At 39.5% G+C, this 9,697-nt stretch overlaps 2 protein-coding genes across 2 annotated transcripts; both read right to left on the reverse strand.

Moving 5' to 3' along the window:
• Positions 1-3,080: 3,080 nt before the first annotated feature.
• LOC111336985 (uncharacterized) lies at positions 3,081-7,343 on the reverse strand. Its single transcript, XM_088736617.1, has one exon. The coding sequence runs from the start codon at positions 6,068-6,070 to the stop codon at positions 5,225-5,227; it is 846 nt and encodes a 281-aa protein (XP_088592743.1). The 5' UTR covers positions 6,071-7,343; the 3' UTR covers positions 3,081-5,224.
• Positions 7,344-8,607: 1,264 nt separating this feature from the next.
• Positions 8,608-9,114, reverse strand: LOC111336971 (uncharacterized). Its single transcript, XM_022943164.1, has one exon. The coding sequence runs from the start codon at positions 9,112-9,114 to the stop codon at positions 8,608-8,610; it is 507 nt and encodes a 168-aa protein (XP_022798899.1).
• Positions 9,115-9,697: the final 583 nt, after the last annotated feature.

Consider the following 9,697-nt stretch of genomic DNA (forward strand, 5'->3'; position numbering starts at 1 on the left):
TCATATTTGATGAACGAAGGTTTCGTGCTGGAATATATCGACTAAGAAGTTCAACAAGATAGGTTGGAGCCATGTCATTTAGTGCTTTGTATGTTATCAACAGTATCTTGAATTGAATTCGTTTTGTGACCGGGAGCCAATGAAGTTTCATAAGTATAGGTGTTATACTGTCTCTTGATTTAGCACCGACTAACAAGCGGGCAGCTGTGTTTTGGATCCGTTGGAATTTTTCGATGTCACAAATCGGTAGACCGTACAATAGGCTATTACAGTAATCAAGTCTAGATGAGATGAAGGCATGTATCAATCTTTCATTTTGCTGCGTCGAGAGGTATTTACGAACGCGACCAATATTTCTGATTGCTAGAGACGACGATTTACAGATGGAATTTATATGCGAGCGTAAGTTCATCACAGAATCAAGCATGACGCCTAGGTCTCGGACAGTATTAGATAAATTAATGATATCATCTCCAATATTGATATTACAGAAAGGAGGATTTTTTGAGAAGCGTGAGAGGAAATGAATGATTTCTGTTTTTGAAGGGTTGCACTGCAATCTGTTTTTCTTGGCCCACTCCATGATTGCATTAACACATGATTTCAATCTTTCTATGCCTAGCATTCTGTCAGAGGAGTTAATCTTTATGTAAAGTTGCGAATCATCAGCATATATCACACAGTTTAGGCCATGTTCAGCAACAATGTCTTCTGTAGGCGAGGTATACATTAGAAAGAGTAGTGGACCAAGTACTGATCCCTGGGGTACGCCGTAGGAGATATGTCGAGGCTTAGAGATGGAGTGTTTGATCTTCACTGACTGAACACGATGTTCTAGGTATGATTTAAACCATTTCAGTGCGATACCTCCAAATCCGAAACGTTTCTCCATTCTTTCAAGTAATATGTTGTGGTCGATCGTGTCGAACGCAGCGGAAAGGTCTAGCAAAACAAGTACTACTTCTTCTTTTTGATCTACAGCTCTTAGGATGTCATTTGAAACTTTTAGCAAAGCAGTTTCAGTGGAGTAGTATTTGCGGTATGCTGACTGTGAACGAGAGATGGGTCACTCTGCGACCGCATTCTCCTTGGTATACTGATGAACTTCGTAAGGCTAAACAAGACAAACGTCGTCATGAAAGAAGATATATCTCATCTGGTCTTCAAATTCACCACGAAATATTTATTGATTCCTGCAAACACTACAATGATCTTCTAACAGCGACAAAGACAAACTGGAATCCCAACTGGTTTTAAATTATTTTCTGAGCAATTTCACATTTACATGATAAAAATATGGTGTCACACAATTTTTTTTAAAAATTGAATTTACTTCTCTTCTCACCCATCTTGCATTGTCATCGTTTAAAAAAAAAGGCATCTCACCTTGCAAAGGCTTAAAAACAAAACCATGGGAGTGAAGCAGGAGCTGAACCCTGGTAGTGACTTCTACACAGTTTGTTAAAATGTAAGTCATTGTAACTAACAACAGGCTTTTTTTTTTTTTTTTTTTGTTTTTCAGGCGCCCCCGGCCACGGACCCTTTAGTGCAATGGTCAGTGCTGCAACGGCCGGACGACATATACTTAACGGAACCGGAGTGCAGTAACGCCTGAAGGAGGGTACACCAGTACGCCAAAATCGCCCAGGAATCGAACCTGGCCCCCCGGAAGCGCTCCCCGCCTAACGGGGCACCTGAACAGTCGGGGTGTGCAAGGACTGCTGTTGGGTAACGAGTCCCATAATGCAGAGAACTACTAACAACAGGCTTGTAATTAAACACAATGACCTGACAGTATTTGTACCCCTCTTTAATCCTTTGTTTGTGGATACATGTGGAGGGAAAAAGACAATTCCAACATGCAACATATGCATCATGCGTGCAGTATTGATTTGAGAGTACGGAAAATATCAGTTTTTCATTTTTGAAAATATTCCTATTTGTAGACCGTTGATAAGTATCTTTATTACATCCATTTTGAAATCAATGGTGGTCCTTGTCTCTTGCTGGTGCAATTTAATCGGGAATCACACCATTTTAAGTTCAAAATCGCATCTTTTTCCCAGCCAACGAGAAAGCTTTACCAAAACACAACAAATCCGACTTCATAGCTAGTTTAAAGAGACAAATCAAATAAAGGAAAATGAAAGACCACATAAATTGCAACTCTTTACCAACTAGCTCAATACTGGATCAACAAAATATTTATACAGGCTAAAAAAAACCTGTATTTGAATGACTGAATTTTGCAATTTCAAAATAGATGTAATTGAGTGGTTATTAGAGTTTGTGTCATGCAATTATGGTCAGAAATCATACTTGTGATCTAAAATCAAACTCCCACTACACACTTGTTTTATAATTTGTGAAACTTTGCATACATTTTCATACCAAACTGCACTTTATTCAGTTCAATTACCATTACTAATCAACTGCAAGTTTGACAGAATTCATTTTGAATCTTGAGTGGAGGAAACAGTCTCCCCACTAATCATTGATCATAGCAGTTGAGGGAGATTTACAAATAATATAAGCCTTGAATTGAAATACCGGTAGATAATTACCACAAATATGGTAACTTGGTTTCATCAACTAAGTTGATAATGTAAATAGACCACTTTCATAAATGGCTGCCGTATAAATATTTTGTTTAAATTTAAATTAGCCCTACTGGCCTCGCTTGAGATAATGTATTCTTTTGAATTTTGTACCGGAGAACGAGGCCAGTAGGGCTAATTTAAATTTAAACAAAAGAATATTAATCTGGCAGCCATTTATGAAAGTGGTCTTATGGCCATTGTAAAGGGTCTCAAAGCTGATGTTTCGAGTATTGGTGCTTTGTCAGAGCGAATGGTGAAGGGCTAATGCTCAAAACGTCAGCTTTCAGACCCTTTACAGTGGCCAATTTACATCGTCGACTCAGCTGACGAGACCAAATTACCTTATTACCCCCACTGATGCAGCACCAATTTCTTTAGAAACTAACCCCCTTTACCACAGACATGGTTTGTGAAATGTAGTGGTTCTATGTTATTTTCAAATATTTCAATGTATCAGTCATGAATTAGGAAACAGGGTACTTCATTTCCTGTGATTTATTACAGTAAAATATTTCATACAAGTTTGTTGTACTGTGATTTAGTGCTATGGCATAAATTTTTAATTGTTTTGCCTGAGCTCAAGATAATGCTGTAACAGATACATTAATGTTACATTCTTGCATGAAAATAAAACAAACAGAAAAACAAGTCTACTACATGGGAAAATGCTTAGGTCTGGACTCCTAATCATGAAGTATGATGAACCTGGAGGTGGTAGACCTTGAAAAAGCTGGTGAGAGAGAGAGAGAGATGGACTGCCATTTAAACAATCTGTACAAAAATCCCCGTCCTAGCCAAGAGAAAGGTTGTTTTTTGGCTAAATGTCTTAAGCAAGGTATGTCAACAACACCTTATTCAGCCCTTCCAATGACTTCTACACAAGTTGCTGAAATGTTGTCAGTCATTGTTAACAACAGCAGTCCTTTCCAGGACCACTCTGAGCCCAACATCACACTGCAGATCAACTGATACTCCTTCATTAAGCTTTTAGTAATTGATGACTTTTTTCTCACATCATGCCAGTTGAGAAACTGACCTTCATGACGCATCACACAATAATTGCAAAAGTCAATTAAAAAAAAAATTAGGATTATAAACCCAGCTATGGAACTACATGGAGATGAATCAAACTTAGTCCACAAAGAGATGTTAGCCATTTCTAAATAAGAAAAGAGCTCTCAAAGTCATGTACATATATCCTAGTAATATGATTTTAAATACTAGTAGATGTATCATCATTAGTTAACTATGAAACATAGATCACTACGTCAAAAATCAAAGAATCATAACATGAAAATTGTAATCACCTTTTTGTGTAATAGATATTTGATGTGTTGCTTACAGTGCTTGCTCTTAAATGTAACTCTGCTCAAGGATTATTATCAACACTCAAGTGTTTGTAGGAGATTAGCAAAAAAAGTGTATGAAAGAGCAATTGAAACTTGCACCAATAAAAATGGTCAAACACTGATTGCAAGTTATTGCTGATGTTTTGCACAATAACAAGAGAAAGTAATTCTACTGTTGATTGCTTTGTTTAGTTAACCTTTGACATTCACTTATCTTTAGCTATTAATGATGTACAGCACAAGATACACTTTCAGTAAACACTCACTCCAGATCCTGTTGTTTTTCAAGATAGTTTGACTGATAACAAGGCTTACACTGGTGATGAAAATAATGAAAAATAACATGCGAATACGCACACCTTATAGCTTACTCTGGATTAAGATTTCAAATCGGAAAACGTTTTGCCACAAGTGTAAAGGAAAATTTAGCCAAATGAGCAAAATATCTACATCTACTGTATGTTTAACATCAGGTAAGGGATTAGGCTTCTGGTGTTTTGTAAAACCAGCACATCCTATATTATCTGAAAATTGTAGTGATCAAAAAAGACACATGAAATGGGACAGAAAGAACAAAAAAGAGGAATCCATTCACACAAAAAAAAAAGAAAAAATGTCTCAGCTCTCTCATGTTTGTTCGATACTTATGTTCTTTCTGAATTCAAAAAAGAAAAGAAAAACTAGAAGAATCCACAACACCAAAAAGAGGAACAAAATAAAAAAAAATATGCAGTTGCAAAAAGGTTTATGGCTTAACAGTGCATAAGTCTTGCTCCTAATGTACCAAAATAAATCCCCTGAGAAGTTATGTTTGATAACATTGACAAGTAAAGGAAAATGGCTTTGATTTTTTCTTAATTCAACAAGCAACTGTTTTCAAACTTCTGGTGAGGTGTAAAGAATTTGTACTTACAGACTATCAGAAGGTCTAGTACGGAAATATGCTGTATCATGGTATCGAATAAAGTAACTTTACCCCTGAAGTATATACTTTTATAGAGGAACTATGTACTACAAAACTACTCACTACTAGACTTGCTCTAAAATACTATCAAAATCTGAACAAAACGGTGCGAAGAGTTCAAGTCCTTAGCGCGTGACCTCTAAGTTGTAATGTTCATGATAAAGTCGAAACTTACACTAGAAATCAAACGAAATTCATCAACTATACACGTATAGCTTGCAGATAAAAAGGGTTTTAAGTATCGATCGATGGCTCTCCCAAAATAATTAACAAGGAATGATACTATATCTAGCAAGGAAAAACAATACTAGTTATTGGCCTTTACATTGGTGGTTATCTAACCCTTGAAAAACTTGAACACGCTCTCCTTTGACTTCACAGACTAAAATTTGTCCATCTGGAGTGATCGATAGGTCGATAGGGAAAATGCACTGTCCAGGTTCTTTGCCGCGACTTCCAAACTTCGTTAAAAACTTCCCCTCCAGACTGAAAACTTGTATCCGATTATTCCATCCGTCACATACCAACAACTGATCGTGTTGATCGACTGCGAGTCCACGCGGCCTGTTGAATTGCCCGTCGCAAAACCCAGATTCGCCGATGTCTGACAGGAAACTTCCTTGACCGTCGAACACTTTCACACACTGATCGTCGCTGTAAGACACAAAGTACTTTTCGTGACTGTAGGTGACATAGGATGGTCGGTTATTCGTTTTCGGATCGCTAAACTGCTTTAGTAGTGTGCCCTCGGGCGAGTATACTTGGACTTCTCCTTTTTCGCCGCCACTACAAACCGCGATATTGCCATCGCCTGCCATACAAACACCCCAGGGATTTCTGAGGTTTTCGCTAGCGATAACCCGTATTAGTTCGCCGGCTGATGAGAACACTTGCACTCTGTGATTGTCCGAGTCAGTTACGATGATATTTCCATCACTATCGAAGGTACCACAGTATGGGAAATTCATGCAACCGTCGGTTACTCCTTGGGTACCAAAAGACCTCAAAAACACGCCATCTGACTCGAATAATTGAACACGGTGATTACACGTATCTATAACGGCTATTTCACCTTTGTTACTGACTGCTATGCCATTTGGGTAACGAAATTCACCTTCTCCAGTGCCATTAACACCAAACACCTTCAAAGACGCCATCTTCTTTTCTTCTTTGAAAGTGACGCATTATGGGAACGGAAGCACGCTTCTTGCTGTTCATTGAATTCGGCATTTCATTGGTTAAAAAATTCCCGCGAATCTCGCTCTCTGATTTAGGGCGCTTTCTAGTCAACAACAATCACGGGTCCAAATTATATCGGTATTTTCGCGAGTCGAATGGAACGCGTTCGACCTTATCCAAGAGGGCACACTTAAAACGTATTCCTAAATTTTCGAAAACTTATCCCGGAACTGTTCCCGTGCCATTTGATTTCAGACCGGAAATCTCGAAAATTTTTGTCAAATGGAAAGCGCCCAAGTCTCTAACGCAGTTTTCGGTATGAAATCAAAGATACCGATAACTGAATTGTGTTCGGTTCATATTTATATTATACTTCCACAAACAGTTACTATAGAAGAGGAAAATGATAAATAAGGCTGATGAATTATAGTAGGGGAGCATCCAGGAGTGCCTGAAGTTTCAGCAACCTAGTGCTCAGTATTTTCTTGGTGAAAATTTTAGTTGCCATCTATTTTTACGGCAGCTAAGGCTGGGGAGAGAAAGGACTTCGTACTAAGCGGATTAGTTAGCGACGGTCAAAAGGAAAGAGAGAAAAGGTACGTGGCCGGCTGGAGAAACGATGGTGGGCTAGTAAAGTCAACCCTGCACTAGCACTGCACTCCTTGGGATGCTCCTAAGATGAATGAAATAAATAAATCAATAAAAATCACATACGGTAAAATTACAATAACATGCACACAAATCACAAAAGATCGAAATCACTGTTGTAATGCTAAATTGCCACACCATCTGTGACACCACCTTCAATCATTCTCTGTTCATGTGCAATAGCGGTCATCGGTCAACACTCACGGGTAACATTGCACTGTTACCCTCTGAAGTCACGATGTCATAACAATGTAACTGTTAATTACCGTCCAAACTCGTTTCTAATACTAACTCAAGAGGGGAAGAGAGAGGACCCTGGAAACTAGGTTGCGTTGCCCCTTCGGAAGCTTATAAAGGAAGTTTTATCGTTTGATGTCATGACCCTAAGTAACCAATGAGTGCGCTTGCTATGTCAAAATAAGATAATGGCTGAGCAAACAGGTAGACCAAAAGTTTGGAACAGTTAGTGATTATTCCAATCAAGAAAGACAGAATTTTTTGTTGCCTGAATTGATTTGCATATTTTTGAGCAAATGAATCCTTGATTTCCTATGCCTTTTCACTAGCAAATGTGACAACCATGCAACTAGGGGGAATGAGGCTAGCCTGGTAAATTTTGTGCTGCAGAGAGCACAGCTCAAGGAGAAAGTGCCAATTAGATCACAGCACCATACCAAGCTATACACAGTACCATACCAAGCTATACACAGTACCATACCAAGCTATACACAGTACCATACCAAGCTGGACACAGTACCATACCAAGCTATACACAGTACCATACCAAGCTATACACAGTACCATACCAAGCTATACACAGTACCATACCAAGCTATACACAGTACCATACCAAGCTATACACAGTACCATACCAAGCTAGACACAGTACCATACCAAGCTATACACAGTACCATACCAAGCTATACAGAGTACCATACCAAGCTATACACAGTACCATACCAAGATATACACAGTACCATACCAAGCTATACACAGTACCATACCAAGCTAGACACAGTACCATACCAAGCTATACACAGTACCATACCAAGCTATACACAGTACCATACCAAGCTATACACAGTACCATACCAAGATATACACAGTACCATACCAAGCTATACACAGTACCATACCAAGCTAGACACAGTATCATAGAATATACGTATGATGCACGATCCTCGCAGTGGATAGCGCTATTATGCAATAGCGAAAATCAGACCTGAAAAAAATCAGGCCTGTACAGGACTCGAACCACTGACCTCTGCGATACTAGTGCAGCGCTCTAGTATCGAGTGGTGGTTCGAGTCCCGTACAGGCCTGATTTTTCTCAGGTCTAATTTTCGCTATTGCATAATAGCGCTATCCACTGCGAGGATCGTGCATCATACGTATCTAATACCGCAGTTCAAAATATATAAACTTCATATATTCATTGTATCTCATCATAGGATATGTTACCCATTTTGTATCAACTTTAGATTTTAAACTCTAGAACTGTATTGTTAAGGTGTTTTTGCAATAAAATTAAATGTTTGAAAGATATTTTTTACTTTTTTTAACCTAGCTGCTTTGATAGTCCTAGGGGGGAGGGGGACTACCTATTTTTACAATTACAACTAAAGGGGTCATGAAATTTTTAATTCTTATAGAGCAGGGTCAGGATATTTTGTTTAGTCTCACTGAAAATCTTGCCAGCCCACCCCCTCCTATAACAATGAATGCTCCCTTAGGTTATCTGAACCTTGATGTTGAACTCGATCAATGTTGATTCGATACAAGTTAATTCTGGAGGAGACTTTAGCACTTTCAAAGCACCTGATCCAAAACTCAGAGCCAGTGATGACAGGTGGGCAGCTTCATTTTCCTAATACGTCCCACCGGGACAAGAGGAATATCTGCTGTTTCGTTTGAGCAGAATTCCGGAATGCCTAAAAAAAAATTTAACTATTTCTTCTCTCCAGTGGGAAAAATCGCGACAGAAGAATTCCTCATTATTTCTTCCATCGGGATCCTTAACGTTATTGGCAAAAGTTAACGCTATCACAGCATTTTTCCACAAGTCCTTTCCAAACTTCCGGGTGAGAGCGTGAATGGCATTTTCTTCAGATTTAAGAAAACGCTTGTCGTCCATCTTGATACAGTATATCATAACATCGAGGTCTTCATGAAGCTGCTTTTCCATGTCTTCGAGATACTTTTCTTCGTCAAATGAACCATCCTGTAGGCCTGGAGAATCCCACAAAACAACCCCAATGTCGTTTTTGAGTTTTCGCTGGACCTTCGATGGCCACGCCACTTTTACCAGAAACAAGAATGCAAAGTTTGTCGACGTCGTCCTTGCCCTTCCTAGAAACCCACTTTTTAAATTCATCTTTCATAATTAGACAGTTTAACTGCCATCATTGAACCAAAGACGTGTAGGGTTTGAAAGGATGATCCATTTTGTGACTGGAAGTGGTACTCCTGTGGATGTGGGACCGTAGCATAAGCCCATGGAAGTGAGACTGGAAGTGGTATTCCTGTGGATGAGGGACCGTAGCATAAGCCCATGGAAGTGAGACTGGAAGTAGTATCCCTGTGGATGAGGGACCGTACCATAAGCCCATGGAAGTGAGACTGGAAGTGGTATCCCTGTGGATGAGGGACCGTAGCATAAGCCCATGGAAGTGAGACTGGAAGTGGTATTCCTGTGGATGAGGGACCGTAGCATAAGCCCATGGAAGTGAGACTGGAAGTAGTATCCCTGTGGATGAGGGACCGTACCATAAGCCCATGGAAGTGAGACTGGAAGTGGTATCCCTGTGGATGAGGGACCGTAGCATAAGCCCATGGAAGTGAGACTGGAAGTGGTATCCCTGTGGATGAGGGACCGTAGCATAAGCCCATGGAAGTGAGACTGGAAGTGGTATCCCTGTGGATGAGGGACCGTAGCATAAGCCCACGGTAGTGAGACC

The sequence above is a fragment of the Stylophora pistillata genome, chromosome 1 (genome assembly GCF_964205215.1).
Source record: "Stylophora pistillata chromosome 1, jaStyPist1.2, whole genome shotgun sequence".
NCBI lineage: Eukaryota > Metazoa > Cnidaria > Anthozoa > Scleractinia > Pocilloporidae > Stylophora > Stylophora pistillata.

What these genes read in the sequence shown, in the direction of transcription:
- LOC111336985 (XM_088736617.1), bottom strand. Translation starts at nt 6,070, where the DNA reads ATGGCGTCTTTGAAGGTGTTTGGTGTTAATGGCACTGGAGAAGGTGAA.
- LOC111336971 (XM_022943164.1), bottom strand. Translation starts at nt 9,114, where the DNA reads ATGAATTTAAAAAGTGGGTTTCTAGGAAGGGCAAGGACGACGTCGACA.